Genomic DNA, 21,104 nt, shown 5'->3' on the forward strand with positions numbered 1-21,104 from the left:
ATATATACATATTTCTATAATTGAGATGGGTCACATGATCTAGTGCTAATTGTGTATGCCTTGGTTGAATCGATCATTGAAGTTTCACATTAGACGAAAGTCTATCTCATTGTTGATATCCACACACAACACACAAGTTTATGTTCAATAAATGTCATATTCATTTGTGTGATTGTACTTGATAAAATGTGTTTTCACATGCTCAATCTTTGTTAATTCAAGCACCAAAAAGATTTTTGAGTGTTTTAGGTGTTTTTGGAAAGTATTTTGTTTGAAAAATCTGAAAATTTCAAAAATCCAGTTTTGCGCTGTTTTGGCGGCTCAGTCGCGGATATGTCAAGTCGCGTGCCTCAGTCGCATCTTCGCTGGTCATTTTTGGCGAATTGTTCGCGAGTGGAAGGTCCAGTCGCGAGGTTCACTCAGAGATTTTCGCGGCTCAGCTCGCGACTCACTCGCGGGTAGACCTTCCAGTCGCGAAAAACACTTAGAAAAACTTTTCAAATTTTTGTTCTTTTGTGCTTTGGCAGCTTGAGCTGGTGACTATGTGGCGACTTAATCAAGTCGCGAAAAACGCGTGTTTTGCAGAAACAGGAGCAGTTTTTAAACCTCTTTTCAGTTTTCTCTCGAACTTTTGTAACTGTTCATCTTCTCTCTAAACTATTTTCCTTCCAAACACTTCGTGAATCCATTTTCAAACCTCATTGGGGCTTCATTTCTTATCCAAATCATCAAGAAAAGGTATGGGTTTTGCTTTCTCAATCTCATTTTCTTTTTCCTGCATAGTTTTGTTACTGTTTGGACTGTTAGTATGTTCGAAATACTTCTCTCTTTGTGTAATGGGTATGGAGTGTCTTGTTTGATATTGTTCTCTCCTGTTTTCATGCTGAGCGGTCACAATGTGTTTTTCATTGTTCTGATTTTTGCCTATTATTGAGTCTGAAAATCTTTTCTTAAATGGGTTTGGTGTCTATTTGACTTACTCATTTCACTTGCTTAAGTATTGATGTTGGTGTTCGGTATTGGTTACTGAGTTTTCATGATAACATAATGTATGTCTCTCAACCATGTGCTCTAGTATGGATGATTGGTTTCTTCATGTTGAAATATTTTCCCCTTGTTCATATCTCTGGTGGAGTGATTTATGTTATCTGCTCTAAATGTTCGAATGCTGTATCTGTTTGCATATCATGGTTATGTTAACCTGTCTCATTGACAATTTTGTCAGTTGTGTTGTCTATCTATGTCTTGGTGTACTATCACCATTTTGCTGCACCTGTTATTTTGTGCTTCTTTGTATTGTTGGAAGTTTGGTTGGGTCTGCACTATCTTCAGTTTGTGTTTATATATTGAAATTTTGTTTACACTGAATCTTGTTGACAATTATCTTGTGTGGTATTGTTGTTTGGTTCTTTGCTGTGGGCCTATTCTCTTGCAGATGTCTCGTCGATCTTCCAGGGGTAAAGACATTGTTGCTGACGAACCAGCAACACCAGTTGCTAAAAGGACTCGTCTATCATCTCAGGCATCTCAAGATCCCAATGAGGATAGGTTCAGACTTCCGCTTAACTCACACGCCTACTCAAATGTGTTTGACAAGTCAACCACTATAGTGGAACGGGTGGTAGAGTTCAACACCTTAGGGACCACTTTCATCCCTCGAATCTTTGAGAAACGAGATTGGGCAAACTTGTTCAGGAACTTTGATGATCCAATGGATGAGCTGGTCAAAGAATGCTTCTCCAATGCAACTGATCTTGGACCTCAACTCATTTTCTGGGTCAGAGGAACAGAGTTTAGTGTTACCCCAGACTCCATCGCAGATCTTCTCAGCATCACCAGACCTCAGAATGTGAATATAACTCCTTATGATGAACGAAATCCAGAAGTTGGAGAAATTTTACAAATCCTAGGACACGATCATGAAGTATCCAGTGCAGGAACATCCATCAGCACCGCAAAGTTTGCACCTAAGCTGACCACACTGAAGTTGATCATGTTCACCAATCTCTACCCACTGTCCAACACTACATTCATCAATCTTGGGAGAGCTCTATTTCTTTGTGACCTTATTACAGGAGCCCCCATTGATATATGTGCTCACATCTACTACACCTTGAGGAAGACCGCGTGTCGATCTGCAGCTCGAGGAGTTATTCCATTTTGCAGTCTCATCATGAAGCTCATTCTTCGTGCAGGCATTATTACTCCTGCAGATGGAAAAATGTTGCCTCGTCAACGTCCCATTTCCTTGTTCACTCTTCAAGCTAGCAGAAGTCACTCCTCTAAATCACCAAAAAGTGCTCACATCTCTCCGGTTACTCCATCTGCCCCTGACTCAGAGACACCTGCACATACCACATCTACATCACGTGCTGTTCCTGAAGCTTCACCGGCTAGTATTTCGCAAGCACAAACTGCTCCTCATACTGATAGAGTCGGCAGTGTACTTGAACATATTCAGAAACGTGTTGATGAGCTTGTGGCACTTCTCTACTCCACAAACAACCATGTCCAAATGCGTCTCGAGACTATGGAGAATCAGCTAGATGATATTCAACGAAAGTTGGACGAGAGCCTTTAGCTATTCGTGACAAAAAGGGGGAGAGCATTCAGTAAGGGGGAGAAAAGTTCAAAGGGAAGTGTGCATAGTGATAGGGGGAGTACACACATACTTTTGTTATACTTTTGTTTTTAGTCTTATCCTCTAAACTTATGGTTTTAGGTTTTTGTTTGTTGGGTACTTTTAGTGTTTTATGGTTTTGATACACTGTGTTTTGGTGTATAGCTGTTTCTAACTCTTATCTTATACTCTTGGTTTAATCTTTAATATATTTTGATGATGTTATTCAGGATGTTTTTGTGTTTGTACCCATGTGCTTTTGTAAGCTTTTAGGGTTAATGTTTTATGTATAGTTTGTAGGCTTTGTGGTATGTACCTTGCTTAATGCAGCCTTTATGCTATGTTAAAATCAGTACTTTAATCTAAATGTTCTGCATTTTGGTTTATGTACTGTCACTCTTGTGCCCTTGTAGGATTGTTCCTAGATGCATATACCTTGTGTGCTATGCATTGGTTGAGTGTTGAGCATACAAGTGTCTTGCCTTGTGCTTGTTAACTTGTATGTTCTTGTGTGAATGAGCACTGTGATCACTACCGTGTGGTGTTCACTTGGTTGATCAAGCCATGGTTTGTTTCTTAACTCCATCTTTGCTTGATCACATATTGCCTGTTTCATATGCATTTATAATTTTCTGCTTACAATGATCATAGTGTATTGTTGTGTTTCAGGAGTATTATGTTCATATGATTCAAGTGCTTCACAGCTTCTAGAGTTAGGTGTGAGTGAGTTTTGTTCAACTGTTCCCAACTCACATGTTAAGTCTAGAGTCTGTTTTAGGGTTTTGTCACGGAATAGCCAAAGGGGGAGATTGTAAGGTTGAATTTATTCAACCATCTAATTGGCTTTATTCCGTGCCAAATTTACTTGTAATTCAGCATTTAGTAACCCTGTATATAGGTGGGTTTGTTGTAAGGGTAGTGAGTGAGATAGAGTAAAGATTGCTCAAGAGTGTGCAAGAAAACAGAGACTCGCGGCTGGGACTCGCAGGTGACTCGCGGCTGCAAGCCGCCAGAAGCAGCACACGTGTCAAGCATACTGGAAGATGAACAGTCATGCTAGCTGGAGCACTACATAACAAAACAGGACAACTGGCCATACGGTTAACTCGCAACTGGATCTCGCGACTTAGTCAAGCCGCGAGGTCAAGCCGCGAGCCACCCCTGTTTTGTAAAACCTGACGTTTCACATTCCTCTCCCACTCCAGTATAAATACCCCTTTTACCCACGATTGATAGAGAGCTTCCAGAGAGAATTTTGAGAGAGAAACCCTAAAGAAAAACAAGATTGTTTCACCCACAATCTATACCTTAGAGTCTCTTCAAATTCCCCTACTCTCTTCCTCTCCATTGTCAAATCCTTGAGAAGCATTATACCAAACTTGGTTCTCACCATCATCATCACTGTGAGACAGTTGTTTGGATTTCTAGGAAGCAGTTAGGAAGGAACCAATCTTCATTGGTTGATACTACGGTCTAGTAGCGGAATCCGGGAAGCTAGAAAAGAAAAAGGTTCGGCGCAACCTCGTTGGAGCAAGAAGCTTAGAGGGCTTAGGTGCACTGAGTAGATTAGGCTTGGAGGGTCTATTGCTGTCCTTGTATCCCAACTGTATTTTCTAGTGGATTGATTACCGCTTGGAGGGCGGCGGAGAGGTTTTTCGCCGAGGACTTCGGTTTCCTCTTCGATAACACATCGCGTGTTGTCTTTGTGTTTGCATCTTCCTTCCTCTCTATCTTTGCCTATTTATTATCTGCTGTTGGTTTTATTTTGTTATGGCTTAGATAGTCTTTAACCAATTTCGTATTATAGCATGTGTTAAGTTTCCGCACACTAGTTGTTTGACATATTGCTTGTATTGGTTAAGTTGTATTTTGGGGGTCTAAACGTTCAAAGGTGTTTTGTACACGTTATTGAACTTTCATTTATGTATTGTTAATTTCATACTAAATATTTTTAATACTATATAAGTTATGGATTTGTTATTTTAATTTTCTAAATATAAGATGTGATAATTAAACTCACATTTTTTAAATAAAAAAATATGTATTTAAAACTAAATATTCTTAGTTTTAAACTTATTACATATTACATATTTTATAATTTAAAATTATTAATTAATTAATTATGACATCACCGGTTCAACTATCAATCCAACCACGGTCCCCATAAATCGGAAATCACTACCTTTTTCATTTCTTTAACTGGTCCCCTTTTTAAAACCATACTCCTTGTCACAATGAGAAACTTGAAGTAAGAAGGCAGGCTAGCTAATGTTAATTCTATAGATGTCAAAAAAGGAACAAGAAAGTCATACTGAAATTTGGCTTTGTGGCAGCTCTGAGCTGTACTCATTACAACTCCTTTTAAGATTAAATAATCTAATACTCATTTGGTTATTGACAAAATAATTATGCATGATTTGCACTTCCCACGTCTGTGTTTTCACATTTTTCCTTCTTTTTTTTTTTTTTTTAAGCCATGATTTTTGACATTTCTTTCGTGCATAGTACACATCAGTGGGTCCTATGCAATGTTCACGGGACCCATAAACTTCACTTTTCAGCAACTTTTTCACTAAAAACGGGTCCTACGATACTATTTACACATTTAAAAATTATTTTGCTATAGTGTTTTCAGTTTTCATTTTTTAATTTTTAGTTTTCAGCAAAATAAGTTGTATCCAAACAGACCCTAAATAATCTAATACTCAGATGGTTATTGACAAAAGAAGTATGCATGAACTTTGCTACAACTTGGAAAGCCAGAAATTTTACAAACTTGAGCCTTCATCTTTTATAAAGCCAACTTTAGGATGGACAGAAGCAATACCCTCTTATTTTATACATGCTTGTGTGTATTAGAAGAGAGAGAGAAAGAGAGAATTGTTGCTTTCTGCAACTATTAATTTTACCCTGACGACCTGAATGGTTAATGTATGGTGCCTACTTTATGAATTTCAATTATACTTGGAAATGAAAGGTAAAATATATTGCATTGGCATGTAACTTATATAATGACACTCTTCCAAGCCAAAATTAACCTGAATATATTTATTCTGGACAGAAATTTGTATTAGCTTCTATTGGGAAAACATCAGTAAGTGAAATTGGTCTTATATAATCACACTCTTCCAAGCCAAAATCAAACTGAATATATTTATTCTGAACAGAAATTTGTATTAGCTTCTTTTGGGAAAACATCAGCAAGTGAAATTGGTTGAGTTTACATTATCTAAAAGCTTCAGTATGGATCTTTTATTTTTGAAGTTTTAATTTTCTATCATGACGAGTGCAATCATAATGATTCCACAGATGCAGACTTTTCAATCAACTGTGGTGGCCCAGAGATGCATGCTGAGGGTATAGTGTACGAGGCTGAAAACTCAGCATCCTGTGGTGCAATATCGTATTATGTAACAGGTACAGAAAAATGGGCAGTCAGCAATGTGGGGTCGTTTGAAAATGATAGTTATGTTCAAAACACTTCGGCACAAGTCATTGCAACTAACACCCCAGAACTTTACCAAACTTCAAGGATGTCCCCAGGATCACTTAGATACTATGGCCTAGGTCTTGTTAATGGTCTTTATAATGTCAACTTGTTTTTTGCGGAAACTGGTTTTGAAGATCAAAGCTCTCAAACTTGGAAGAGTCGAGCGAGGCATGTATTCGATATCTACATTCAGGTGACTATAGATTGCTGTACAGAAAAATATATATATTCCATTCTTGAATAAAGATCATTACCTCCTCGTGTAGAGTTTCTATAATACAAATTATTTTTAATTTCAAAGAATTCCATTTTAATTCGTTCAATAAGAATTATAAAATTATCCTATAATTTGTTTTCTAGGGTAGTCTAGAATGGAAGGACTTTGACATATCAAAGGAGGCAGGTGGCGTTGAGAGAGCACTCCAGACGAATTTTACGGCTAATGTGTCACAGAATTATCTTGCAATTCATCTATTTTGGGCTGGTAAGGGCACTTGTTGCATACCTGTACAAGGTTATTATGGGCCACTAATTTCAGCCATTCATGTTGTTTCAGGTAATGTATATGATACAATTTGTGAATTGATTTGTGATGTTTTTGATATGATTATTTTCTTCTTATTACTGATAATAAATAATTACTCAGATTTTGTATCTAATGTTACAGGGATTCCACCAAGCAATTGAGGAAAGAAAAGCAGGTTGGGTTTGATTGTAGGAATTGCAGTCCCTGTTGGAGTCGTGAGCTTGATTTTCATATTTTCAGTTTTCTACATGAAGAGAAAACCACAGCATAATAATGAGGATGGTAAGAACATAACAACAGTAGTGGAGGTACTGGTGAAATACAGCTTAAGAAATAAACACTAATGGACTCTGTACCACTCACGTTTGGTTAAAATTCAAGTTACTCTCTGATATTTGAAAAGGCTAAATCCTAGAGTAGTTGTTAGAAAAGTATCAGTACTATTATTGCTTGGATAATGATATGGATCCTTTTCATGAAAGGGAATAAGGGTCTAGCTGAAATTTTCTACATAATTAATATCATTAAATTGAAATCCTATGTTACCAACACTCCCTCCACCACCCCCCCCCCCCCCCCCCCCCCCCACTTCCTCAAAAGAAAAATCAAATTCTTCAAAATATATAATGAAGAGTTTAAATCAGTTAACTGGATCCTCTCTTGCTTGAACCTGCAGAGCTTCTTGGAATAGGCCCCGACCAAACACTTTCAGTTGACTTCAACCCTTCAAAAAAGTTTATGCTCCATGCAGCCCATAAAATCATACTTTATACTCATTTCACACCTTCCATGCAGCCCATAAAATCATCATTCATTCAATTATTAGAAACATTTAATTATTGTTAGAATTATGAAGTTTAATTATTAAATCCACCATCTCCAAATAGTTTAAACTTTTGGGAGAATTAGTAATTTAATGGTATCAACTTAGGAGGTCCTAAGTTTGATCCTTGTTTCCTCCACTCTACCTCCCATTCAAAATCCCCCGTATTGGACATTTAGTGACGAAAACTTTTGTCATTGAAAATACATTTTGTTGTAGACATTTAAGCTCACATGTGAGGGGGAGTGTTGAAATTATGTGGCTAAATAATTAAATTTACCATTTTCTAATAGGTAATTTAACATTGTATTAGAGCAATAGTGACTAGACTAGTCTTTTTGGGATATAGAGCAGACGAGGCTAGCACATTTTTTTTTTTTCCAGGTGGTTACAAATAATAATAAAGCCAACTTGGTAACCTCTTGTTGAGCTCAGAGACATTGCCTCCACAAAGTGGGCTTGGATGAGAACGTTATGGATTTAGATGGAGGATCTTGTGACGCCCTAGGTTGATATTGAATAGCAAAGTGTGTTGAGTCCCATATAAGGCGTATACTGGGTTGTGGGTTTTATAAAAACTATCATGAGTCTCAATTGTGACTACACTAGACCTTTTGGGGCATAACACAGATGTGAGTAGTGCTTTTCTTTTGGTGGCTACAAAAAATTTGGGAGAGTGTGATTGAATATAGATTAAGTCACGAAACAACAATATCAGAGAATCAATTTGGTTTTATGCCTTCTATTTTCTTACATTAACATCTAAAGGAAAGATATAAAGAAGTCAGTAAAGATCCTCATATAGGTTTTATTGACCTAGAGAAATCATATAACAGGTTATTTGAAGAGTTTATGTGGTGATTCTAAAGGGAAAAAAAGAGTTACTTTTATGTATATTAAGTTGACTAAGGATATATGACATAGTTGTAACTAGAAAGAGAACAAAGAAAGCCATCACAAGTAAGTTTCCTATCCTTCTAGGTTTGCAACAAGAATAAATATTAAATCCATATCTCTTTGTGTTGGCTATAGGAGTTCACCAAATCAATTCAACATGAAATCCTCTGATTTATGCTTTTGCAAATGATATAGTTTTAGTGGATGAACTAAATGCGGAATCAACGTCAAATTAGAAATTCAAAGAGATGTTTTAGAATGAAAGTTCAATTAGTGTGTAAAACACCAATGAACATTTAGATCCCCCCCCCCCCCCCCAATTTAAAATAACCAACACAATCTTATAATCAAACAATATATATGTGGAATATGAATATAAGCTAAACCCAAATTAGTAAAACACTCTAAGCCATAATTAATCACAAACACACCAGCAATTAAATGGTAAAGAGTAAGGGAAGAGAGATCACGGCGATGTGTTATTAAAGAGGTAACCGAAGTACTCAGCGAAAAACCTCTCCGTCGCCCTCCAAGCGGTCAATAATCCATTAGAGAATAAAGTTGGGATATATGAATAACAGAAGACCCTCCAAGCCTAATCTACCCAGTGCACCTAAGCCCTCCAAGCTTCTTGCTTCAACAAGGTTATGCCGAACCTTGTCTTCTTTAGCTTATCGGATCCCGCAATCGCCCATTGCATCAACCAAATGAATTGGTCTCTTTTGAACTGCTTCCTAAGCACCAAAATACCTTCTCATTAATATGGATATGGTGAGATAAAGATTTGGCTAAATGTACCTCTCAAGGATATGTTAATGGAGAGGATGAGAGTAGAAGAATTTGGATAATCAAAGGATAAAGATTGTGGATGAGTTAATCTTGTTTTTCTCTAGGGTTTCTCTCTCAAAATTCGCTTTGGAAACTCTCTACATTTTGTGGGTATAAGGGTATTTATAGTGGTGTGTATGAGGAATGCGAAAATTCAAGTTTCTAACGACGACTCAAGCTCACGACTGGAACAAGTTGTGAGCTAACTACCTGGCCAGACTGGAAGTTTAGTCCTGTAGTGCTCCAACTGGCGTAACCCTTCAGCTCCCCCTGCATGCTTCACACGTGTGCCATTCAGTCACCTTACCAGTCACAAGATCCAATCGTGAGACTCCCTTGAATTGCACACTCTTGAGATTTCTTCACACTCTCTCACACACTACTCTTACATAATTCCCACCTAAATACAGGGTATCTAATTGCTAAATTACAAGCAAATTTGGCACAGAATAAAGCCAAAAAATGATTGAATATATTCAACCTTACATAGAATATAAAGGATTTCTACTAAGAAAAATTGAAGTAAAGTACAACCTATCAAAAAAAATTGAAGTACATAGAATGTTTGTTTGGTAACAATATAAATAAAGTTCAAAAGTTCTAAGACTTGAGGGTCAAGAGATACCAAAGAGTTAGTGCCTTTGATATCTTAGATCCACAATTCATAAGGGTGGAGAGTTTGAAGATGATATGAATCATAGGATATATGAAAGCAAGGTGAAGGAAGTGGAGAAGCACATTAGAAAAATTGTGTGATTGTAGAGTACTTATTAAGTTAAAGGAAAAATTTTATAAGACTATTATAATACAAACTATGATTCATGGTACTAAATGTTAGGATATTAAGAAATAACATGTTCATAAAATTATTGTAGTTTAAATGAGAATATTAAGATGAATAACTGGAAATACAAAGAAAAATGGTATTAAAATGAAGAAATTTGCTTTAAAATAGAGGAAAAGATGAGAAAGAGTCACTTGAGATGGTTTAGTTATGTGCAAAGGAGTGTGATTAATATTCTCATTAATATTGCTTGAAGTAGTAAAAAAAAAACATGTCAATTAAGGAAGTAACAAAGAATATGATTTTAGATAAGATAGAATGACAAAAGTGAATACATGAGCCTAATCTTGATTAATCTATGGAGGATCTATAACCAACCCCCAAGTTTTGGGACTAAGGCAATGTTGTTATGTCGTTAAGCATTGTCAATTATGTTTTGGACCACTGCCAAATAATTTGAAGTAGCCCAAATCTCATATGACAATATGTTTTTTTACCCCAAGACATAATCTGATTTTTCCAAACTCTATTGTTCTCTTAACATATCCATATGGGAAGCTTTGTATCATTGCACTCAAATAACTCCTAAATAAGGATTTGGCATTTGATTGATGACTTGTAATCTAATTAGATGGGAGCTACTACTAATGTAGGAAAAAGTAAGTTGCATCTTGATTGGCCTACCCGCTTCAGTGTTTGCTTGGGAATTGCAAGAAGACTTGCTTATCTCCATGAAGAGTCAAGGCTAAGGATTGTACATCGAGATGTTAAGGCTAGCAATATTTTGATTGATGGAAAGCTATGCCCGAAAATATCAGATTTTAGATTGGCAAAGCTTTATGATGACACTAAAACCCACATCAGCACCCGAGTTGCAGGGACCATGTAAACTCCTTATCCACTTTCTCAAAGCGATTGTCTTTAATGCCTATTTTATATTGTACCAAGATGCATAATACAATGTAAGATGTAGATCCTTATATAAGTATCTAACAGTCAATCAATAATCACTAGATTCATTTGAAGAATGATCAATAACTATTACAAACTTAAGGATGCTATTGGAGTTTTTTTTTTTTTTTTTTTAATTACTAATAATCAATTTACCTATGGAAATTGAACTTGATCAGATACATTGACAGTTTAAAATAAACTTGCATATTAATTTTAAATCTTGCAGAGGCTATTTGGCATCGGAATATGCAATGCGTGGGCACCTGACAAAGAAGGCTGATGTTTTCTATTTTGGTGTTGTTGCTTTGGAGATCCTAAGTGGGAGACCAAACTCAGACAACAGCTTGAACACTGAAAAAATTTATCTCCTTGAATGGGTATGGGAAAGGAAGTTTTTCTCTTTTTCGATTTCTTAATTTATTGCATTAAAAAGAAAATTCTTATTTGCTCTCCTTGTCATGAATCACCAGGCATGGACTCTACATGAAAATAATCAAAGTTTAAGGCTGGTAGATCCCACATTATCAGAATTTGATGAAAATGAAGCTGCTCGAGTGATAGCAATGTCTTTGATGTGCACACAGGCATCACCAAACATGTGGCCACCAATGTCCCGTGTTATGGCCATGCTTGCAGGAGATATTGAGGTAGGCATTGTTACATCAAAGCCAAGTTATTTAACTAATTGAAATTTCAAAGATATAGCAAGCAACTTTTTGAGTGAAGAAGATAGAAAGCATCATAAGGATAACACTAATCTTAGCCAACTCGGTGATCCATTGCCTTCTTCTGTAAATGTTACTGAAACCATGTTTCGTGGCATAATTGGAGATGGAAGGTGAATAAATCTGTCTTTGTTGCAGTGGCTCAGTAACACTGCCTTTGCTATCTAAGGCACTTCAAATTCAAAACTCTTTATGCTTGACTAGCTTTCACCTTTTGCAAATGATAATATGTGATGTTATGTGTGTAAATACTGAGATATTTGTCTTGTCTTGAATCATGATTTCAATCAACAATGAAAATTTTCTTCTTCAAGAAGTTATAGGCTTGTAGCTGCATAATACCGATGTGAAATCATATGCTTGACCACAATTTTTTACTATCACAACTTTATTTTGACATTTCTAGTCTTCTTCTCTATTATCCTATAGATGAAATGGCATACGGGGCATGAATGCTACAGAAATATGAGAAATCGCAAGATTGGTGAGCTATGCACATAGGAAACACAAATTAGCCTTGTTTGAATAAAGTGGATTAGACCCTCCAACCAACATAAAATGAAGGACTGCATCATTCTTACATTTCTCAATTCTCACTCAATAGGACTATGAGATATATAGGCCAATAAATAGGCAATTTCTACCTGATGTAACTACTCTTTTAGTAGGACTTATTCGAAGTAAATAAATAAATAAATAAAATTAAATCACTAAATGATACTAAGAAATCAGCTCTGGCCATTTGGTACCAATTTGAAACATGCCTTTTGGGTTGAAAAGGTGAGTTTTAGAATGGGCAATGCAATACTTGTTAGTGTGGATATTAGACTATGGATCGACATTGTTTTTCATTCGGTGATGAGTGTGTGGGTACCATCCCTGCTTGTGCTTGTTTCATGTGTTAGGTCATTGATAGTGCATGGATTGTAAATAAAGTGAACAGAATTATCACCAATCATCCAAATTTTAATCATGTGACAGGTCACTTACTTATATTCAATTTTAACCTTAAATTTAAGTTGCGAGGGTACTAAGAGCATTAGCATCATGTGGCTTTAGCATTTGGCATACCAAACACAAAAAAACATCTACATCACATGTTTCAAATTCTAAAACATTTGGCATTCATCTACAATACCATTCTAATAATAGAACAGTACGACAGAAGGGTAGATGTAAAAATAGTTTTACTCATTTTAATCAATTCTTCTCTCTCTCTCTCCATGGTTGGGGTGGATTGATTTTGGTGGTTGTGTTTATGATGGCCGGTTGTGGTTAGGTTGATTTTGAGTTGGGGTTAAGATGGTTAGTGCTGGTTGGTTGATTTTGCTTGTTGGTGGTGTTTGGTTGGTTTTAATTGGTGGGGTGGGTTTGTAATAGTGGTGGGTGTGGGTTGTGGGTGGTGGTGGCAGTGGTGTTATATGGGTTTTGTGTTTTGTATTTTTTTATATTGTAGGAGTTTCTAATTTTTAATACGTTATTTTAATATGTATATATATTATTTTAATATATTGAACTAAAGAATAGAAAATGTGACGTATGGTGTATTGTGAAATGGTGTACTAAAATAATAAATTAGCTTTTTGATGTGTTAAAATCACATATTTTTAGAATTGTTGATTTGTTAATGTTCTAAGGTAAGCTTTGATAAAAACATGTTTTAGATAAAGAATACAAAATCAATAATTTGATTATGCATGGGGAGGGTATTTGGCATCTATTAAAATGTGGTACTTAATTTTAATATTTTAATCGTCTATAGAAAGGTTATTATTATTATTTTTGGTTTTAATCTCATCTGGAAATGTTAAAATGCTAACAAGTAGAGGCATTAGTAGTGGTAGTAATAGTGGGCCTCTTTCTCTTGGACCTTTGATTTTTGGATCCTCTTTAGAAGAATACGACACAGCCCAAGTCACTCCAATTCACTGAAGAAGAAAGCCCTAGGGATTTAAAATGGTTGTTTGGTTTAAAATTGAATTGAATTGAAATGAAAGCTTGGGTTTTTATTTGTTGAAATTTATTAGGAGGCACTTATGGCTATAGAAACCACATTTCAAATTGCCCTCCCCAAGAGTTGAGCTTAAGCACATATGCTATCAATATCACAACATGTTGCTACTAACATTACTCTAAACTGAAATTGGAAAAACTTAAGCCTAAAGCTCGAGGAAAGGAGTGCCAGTTATTTTTTTTTTCCCCTTAAGTGGCAAAGCAATGTCTTTTTCTTGCATAAGGGACCTATTTTGTTTGAGTTTGTATAGGGACACAATAAAATCTTACAATATTTTCACAACAATATGAGTTGTCAATCCACAGTATATCAAAAATAAAATAAATATTATTACAGAATGCACTATAAAAATGTGCTAGAAGTGAATAAGAAATTGATGGCTAAAGTTCCCTATTAGAGATGGTTTAAATTGGTGGAATCTGTGAGTCCCACATAGGATGTTTACAGTGTAGTAATTATTTTTTATAAAACAAAGTGTCTATTCATATGGCACAATACCAATAGAGAGTCCCTTGTGCATAAATGCTGGTTTTTTAAAATACGTATAGAAACCATATTAGTTGCTAAGTCAAAGAGAGAAAGAAACACAATTTTGTTCACTAGAGATGAAGATTGGAGTGTTTCTTTTGAGTGAGAGGGGTAAAGTTTGCTCTAAGGAGGGTGGGTAGAGAGTAGAACGGTCTCGCAAAGACTCGAACACCACTTCGTTATATATATACACACACACTAAGGAATAACACGTACAAACAAAAAATCTTGTTTTTTCTTATTAAACTCAAGATCTTGGAAGGAAGGGAGTCAATTTCATACTAAATGTCATTTTAGTTTGGCAAAAGGAATAAATTTTTTTCATATCAATTGATACTAATGTACCATTTTGGGGTTACCTCTATTTATATACTTACATATATAAGATATGTGTAGATGTATTTTTGTATGTATATATGTTTTATTTATTTACATGTTTATAAACATATAATTTTAAATCCACATATGTAAGCCCAAATATTAGCTTAGATAAAATAATCCAATGTATTAGTTTAAATAACATGTTTAATAATTTTTATTTTTTTAACTTTTTTTAATTATTGTTTATTATAATGGTCGAAACTCCTAAAAAATCTTCAATATAGCCAGATATTTTATTCAGTACATTTTAGCGAAGTACCGATACCAATTTAATGGTTGGTATGGATAGACTTCCTTGCTTGGAAATCCTCAAGGGAATATATTGGGTGTGGGTGTGGGTGTGTGTGTGTTTGGAGTTGCCAAAACCTTCTTGAATATACCTCTTTATTAAACAATTAAATGAAATACATCACTAGATCAAAAGAGAAATTAAAATTACATGGCTTTAGTACTTATTATATTCTATGGAAAAAGAAAAAATACAATACTTTTGTCCTAACAATGGGACATTTGTGTGTAGGGATAAACCTAAGAGTTGTAAATTTTTCTTATGATAATGGTGGTAAAACAAAGGAATAAATGTACCTGTTTTACTAATGCTCTTCCTCCTTGAAGATTCATAACTTTGGTTTTACAACATTGAAACACAATATTTTATAAAGTTTATATCTTGTCTCTTCATCTTGTAGAGAATGAATATTTAGAAAATGATAATTACAAACAAACTTATTGCTCTCATAATTGTATGTAAATTTATAAATATAAAAATCTATACTAATGATTAATTAATAACTAATTTCTTGCTAAAATTATATTAATTGAGTTAATTAGATATAATGGTTTTCTTTTATGATCTTAAAAAATGAAATTACATTTACCAACCCTGTATTGCCAAAACTTACGTGCCTCTATTTAAGCATATATAATATTTATATGTTTATATGCACATATGTATAAACATATTTTCAGAAAGACATGAGATCAGATTGTGTAAGTTTGTAAATAAGTTTATAAGATTATTTTTTTTCGGGAGATAAAGAATCCCATTCAAATTTTTTTTTTCCCTTTCCAACGAAACAATGTTGCTTTCTTTAATTAGTTACAAATTTTAGTTTTGAAGGAAAATGTTGAGCTTTTCGTAAAAGAATCTCTCTAATTTGGATCAAGATTCTCTTGAGTTCCTATGGAGTCCCATTTTAATTTTTTCCCAATTCATGGCAAAACAATGTCATTTTCTTAAATTAGTTATAAATTTTAGTTTAGAAGGCTAATGTTGAGCTTTTCGTAACAGGATCCTCTCTATTTTGGATTAAGATCTTCTAGAGTTCCTAAGGTATTCTACCATGTGGATTTCTTTTAGTCTTACAAATTTTAATTTAGAAGGCAAACGTTGAGCATTTGGTAACATAATCCTCTCTATTTTGAATAAAGATTCTCGTGAATTCTTAGAGTACTCTATCATGTATCTTTCTTTTAATCTTAACCTTTCATTTTAAAATAATTTATTAAAATTATACAATGTCATAATCCACTAACGGAAAGCTTAAAATAATGATGTCATGTTAGCTCTTAACAAAAAGCAAATTGACATGTCAAATTTTAAAAAAAAAATTAATTTATTTGAACTTTAAAAGAAAATCATATATTAACTCTCCTCCTATGTTACATTGTAGGGCAAAAAAAAAAAAAGTGATGATCAAAGCTTACCATGTTAAAACTTACCATTGCATGCCTTTATTTTACATCTGGAACTTGATATTGGTGGGGGAAATGACTAAAGAGTCTTATTCTTTTAAAACTATGTAGTCAAACAACCATATTTTTAAACTTTCTAGCAAAAGGGCATTTACCACTCTTTTAGAACTCAACATTAGAATTTTTGAGTTCTATGCAAAATTAAAAAAAAAAAAATTTAAATGGCAAAATACACATAGAGCTCAACATTGTTAATGTCAAGTCCTGCCTGGACTAGTTTTGAAAAGGGGGCTGTTTGGCTTCATAGTTTAAAAATTAAGGCTCTTTAGCCATTTTTCCCCTGATATTGATTGGTCAATTTAGCTTGAACATTTCCTATGTCCCATATGAAAAGAATTCTTTCTTTTTTTTTTTTCTTGTGGTAAAAATGCAAATATCACCCTTTAAGTGTCCATTTGGGAATATGTTAGAGTTTAGTGGTTCCTAATGGAGATGGGTAGGATTTGTAAGGGGATCTATGAGAATTGGTTGAGTTTATATTTTAAGAAAATTTTTTATGAGAAAAGAAAAAAGTAAATGAATTTTTTTACAGCTTTTTTTAGTTCACATGAAAATAGTATTAAAATTTTCTTCAAATGGTTTATTAACAAATACTCTAAGGGCATCCATTAATAGGACCCTTATACAATAACATATTGTTTCATAGCCTCTTCTTCAATTCAAATAATCAATACATATAGGGACAATCACACAAGTATAATTAAATTAAAACCAAATATTATACTATTATATAATTATCAACTTCATTCCATATATCAACCTATTTACTCTTGTTCATCTCTCTCTCTCTCTCTCTCTACACAGAGACTCATTCATTTTTCTTCTCCCCCATTTCCTCACTTATTAACTTATAATGCAAATTTATTATATTTTTTCATATATTTGAATGTATAATATATTAATTAATTCTAAATTATATAATATGACATAGTACAAACTTTAAGAACAAAAATAATATCTAAGCACATACTTTTTTTCATTTCAGATATATTGTATAAACTTGTAAATAGTTAGAAATATCTATTTCGTAAATGTTATATCTTTTTTTGCAACGTTACATGCATCTTATATATAATTAGAGGAAATCTACAAATAATAAGCCAAAATATATTGGTATCAAATATTTCATTCAATTAGAAAATTAGAAACAGACACCAAAACACAAGTGATAAATTTGATCCTTATTATCATTTTTTTCTTTTTTGATAAGAAACCATTTTTTTTTCATTCTATATATGCATGTATGTTTTTATGTTTCATTGTTTAATTATGTGAAATTATTCATTAAAAAAAACATTAAAAAAATTGTTTTTTGGTAATAAATTAATAATTGAGGGTATGAGAATTTCAAACCCTAAATGAAGTAAGAAATGCTAGTTGAGGTACATGCCTATATGGTTCTTAGCCACCGCAATACTACCGCCTCCATTAGAAAATAGAAAGGGGGTGTTTTGTTTACTATGATTGATCCGTGATGTGATACACATTACGATCATGTCACATTAAGTTTTTTTTTTTTTTTTTTTTTTTTTTTTAACATTATCACAATTTAAAATTACAAAATATATCACATCATCTTAATCTCATCACCTCTCTAAATAATGTAATGTTGTATTCTTGTATTGATATTACATTAATTTAATATTACAATAATGTAATATTACGGCATAATGTAACATCATGGCAAACCAAACGCCTCCAAAATTGATGTTCCACAAAAACTCATGAGGGGGAACGTGTATTTGGAACATGATATTTCAAATAGTTTTCAAACTCATATACACAGTAATGATGGATATATTTAGCTTGGGCTGAAAATTGAAACTTATGCGAAGTGTGGCTTTGTGTTTGTGCTACTATTGTTCAATTTTTATTAGGTGAATATAAGAAAATTCTGCCTGTTAACGTTTGAGCCCTAGTGATACAATTTGTGAATTTAGGAAAATTTTTATGAAAAAAAAAAAAAAAAAGACAATTAATGTTTTGATAACTTTTTTTATTTCCCATAAAAGTTGTATCAAAATTTTCCTAAAATGATTAATTAGCAATTATCATAAGAGCACAAGTAACATGACCCATTTAAACAAATTAATATTTCAGTTTTCATGTAAAATAGGAGGCAATGAAGATGAATTTAAAGGTGAAGCCACCAGCTTCATCAATATTTGCTTATGGTTAGTATCTCTTGTTCTTCTTCCTACTATTGTTTGACATTTCAAACGCTCAAATTGCTACCATAGATCCCCATCTGAAGGAACAATTGTGTGTGTGTGTTGTAATAAATTGTTCATTTCATTTCATTTCAATGTACTGAACGAACCTCTTAAATTTGTATATATAAATTGTAGGGTAGATTACAAAATTGATCTCTATCCTTTACACCATAACTCAATTTAGTTCATAACATTTCAATTATGTCAATTTAGTCCCTAACATTTTCAATGCTATGTTAATTTAATCTTTGTCGTTATCTCTTGGATGGAAAAAACTGATGTGTCAAACGGAACAATAAAGATTATTTTTTATGTCACATCAACTGCTAACTATACCACTACTTCAGTTAAATAAAAAATAAAAACTGCACACATGAGATAAGTTTGGGAAAACTAATATTGCAAGCAATTAAACAATCAAATGCTACTAAGAGTGAGCTTATAGCACATCAAGTACCAGTGCCAAACGGGATAGACAAACAAAAGGACTATTATAGTTGTGTTTGATAGACCATTGGCTCTTGTGAAAGAATTTATGAACCCGCCAGCCCAGATGTGTTCTTGCAGCAAATAATACACAATGGCAAGGCATATTAACAGTAACACGCCAACCCAGTTGCCTCTTATGGTGTCTGCAAATAAACTAGGGGCTACCACCATCAGAAGAATCAAAGCACCTGGAAGTTGAAGCCAATCTGCCATTATAATCATAGTCAATAAATCGACAAAACTTTATTGTCTAGATTTTAGGACGGAGATGAGGGAGAAGGGATGGATTACTGATTTTAGGGATTTTAGAACCTATTAGTTTCCCCAAAACTTATCTCATGCGTGCAAATTTTAATTTGTTTTGTTTTTTTTATCGACCTGGTAGTATAGTTGGCAATTGATGTGGCATAAATTTTTTTTTTATTATTATTATTCCATTTAACACATTAGCTTTTTCCATCCAAGAAATAACGATAGAGATTAAATTGACATGACACTAAAAAGGTTAAGGGTCAAATTGACACAACTCACTACAAAAAAACTGGACTATTACAGCGAGCCAAAACAGCCACAAAAGCACAAAAAACCGTTGCTAAAGGTCCATTTGGGCTATTGCGGCAAGTCCACCTGTTAGCCTTGCATAGCCACAATAGCTCTATTGTTACAATAACAAAAAATGTCATAATAGATATGCCACTTAGTGATGTTTTTGGTCTATTACAGCGGGCTAAAAACCGCCGCCATATGAGGAAACCATTCAGGTCAAGTGGCCTTTTAGCGGCGGGCAATAAGTGCCGCTATAGGGCTTACTAAACAACATACCCTATGCACCTTTTAATTGCAGTTATGTCTGCCGCTATATGTGTGAAGCTTTAGTGGCAAACTATAAACGCCGCTATAGGTCTTTAATTATTTCATAATTTTGGTCCTCCAACAGCAGTTTTTGCCCACTGCTATAGGTTTTTTTTTTTTTTTTCTCCCTCCTGGGTTCTATTACAAATAACTTGTAATAATTTTAGCTCCACTAAAAAATACCACAAATGTAACTAGATAACACCACAAATGTCTCCAAACTAACATTATATTAACATAGAAATATATTATCAAATACATTAATATTGTATATAACCATCATCATAAAATTAACAAAAGATAGATGTGGTCCTTTGAATAAAACAATCGCTTAAATTAAGCTAATATCATAATCAAAGTTCCAAAATGTTTAAAAATATCCTTCAACACTTGCAAAAAATGAAGTTGTTCAAATGTACTTCTTTGTATACAAAGTCCTCGAACACCAACATAAAACTTATAAGTTGCTTGATTGATGGGTGCAACTAATGATTTTTGAAAAGCTGGAGATTGTTGGACCGAAGGAATGTCATACATACAAACCAAGATTACTCCAAAAGTGCATATAAATGGATCGAGTAGAATGACAATAAAATCTTAGAGATTTAAGACTTTTCATCTTTCTCATTTAATAAGTGCATACAAACCAAGATTACTCAATAAGTGCATATAAATATTAGCTCATCAAGCCTGTTAGGACTTTTCCATGATTTTGTTTGGGACTTGATCTAGTTCTATGTATTTAGTTGAGCTTCTTCATTTAATTTTATCAACTATTTCTCCACTGCAACACCATTAGCATGTAGCATGACATAGGCTCTTCATGTCCCAAAAAGTGTCTTGGTTCTAAAGACACAATTATTAATGAAAAGTATAAAATCCAAACAAAAAATCCATCAAAGCATACACCATGGTTCAAATTTGAACAAGTGAGATGTTGAACTTTATAGGCTGCTTTAGTTATTATGGAGTCTTAGAATTAAGTTTTCGAGTTAGAAAATTGCTAGTTCAGTTATAATTAGAGGCCCATGAGTCTTATTTTGTGTTATGAGTCTTTTCCCTATTTTGTTTAGATGTTCTTGAGTACTTTTTCTTTGCTATTAGTAATCTCGATCTTTCTAAGAATAGGTTATTTTTTATAGGAAAGTGGTAGGAATAACCTATTTAAAGGCTTTATTGTAGTCAATAACATTAATATTAAGATTTATTTTTACGAAACTAACAG

At 33.7% G+C, this 21,104-nt stretch overlaps 2 protein-coding genes across 2 annotated transcripts in view; both read left to right on the forward strand.

The window, feature by feature from the left end:
- Positions 1 to 21,104, forward strand: part of LOC126726728 (probable LRR receptor-like serine/threonine-protein kinase At1g56130) — a 111,617-nt gene that overhangs the window by 16,249 nt on the left and 74,264 nt on the right. The gene's annotated exons all lie outside the window — the stretch shown is intronic.
- LOC126726730 (probable LRR receptor-like serine/threonine-protein kinase At1g56140) lies at positions 5,816 to 7,347 on the forward strand. Its single transcript, XM_050432081.1, has 4 exons — positions 5,816 to 6,303; positions 6,471 to 6,666; positions 6,757 to 6,918; positions 7,313 to 7,347. The coding sequence occupies exons 1-3, from the start codon at positions 5,965 to 5,967 to the stop codon at positions 6,795 to 6,797; spliced, it is 576 nt and encodes a 191-aa protein (XP_050288038.1). The 5' UTR covers positions 5,816 to 5,964; the 3' UTR covers positions 6,798 to 6,918; positions 7,313 to 7,347.

Source organism: Quercus robur, chromosome 5 (assembly GCF_932294415.1).
Source record: "Quercus robur chromosome 5, dhQueRobu3.1, whole genome shotgun sequence".
Lineage (NCBI taxonomy): Eukaryota > Viridiplantae > Streptophyta > Magnoliopsida > Fagales > Fagaceae > Quercus > Quercus robur.

Coding starts and splice junctions, on each gene's coding strand:
- LOC126726730 (XM_050432081.1), top strand. CDS start 5,965: ATGCATGCTGAGGGTATAGTGTACGAGGCTGAAAACTCAGCATCCTGT. Junction 6,304..6,470: donor TATTCGATATCTACATTCAG/GTGACTATAGAT, acceptor TTTGTTTTCTAG/GGTAGTCTAGAATGGAAGGA. Junction 6,667..6,756: donor AGCCATTCATGTTGTTTCAG/GTAATGTATATG, acceptor ATAATTACTCAG/ATTTTGTATCTAATGTTACA.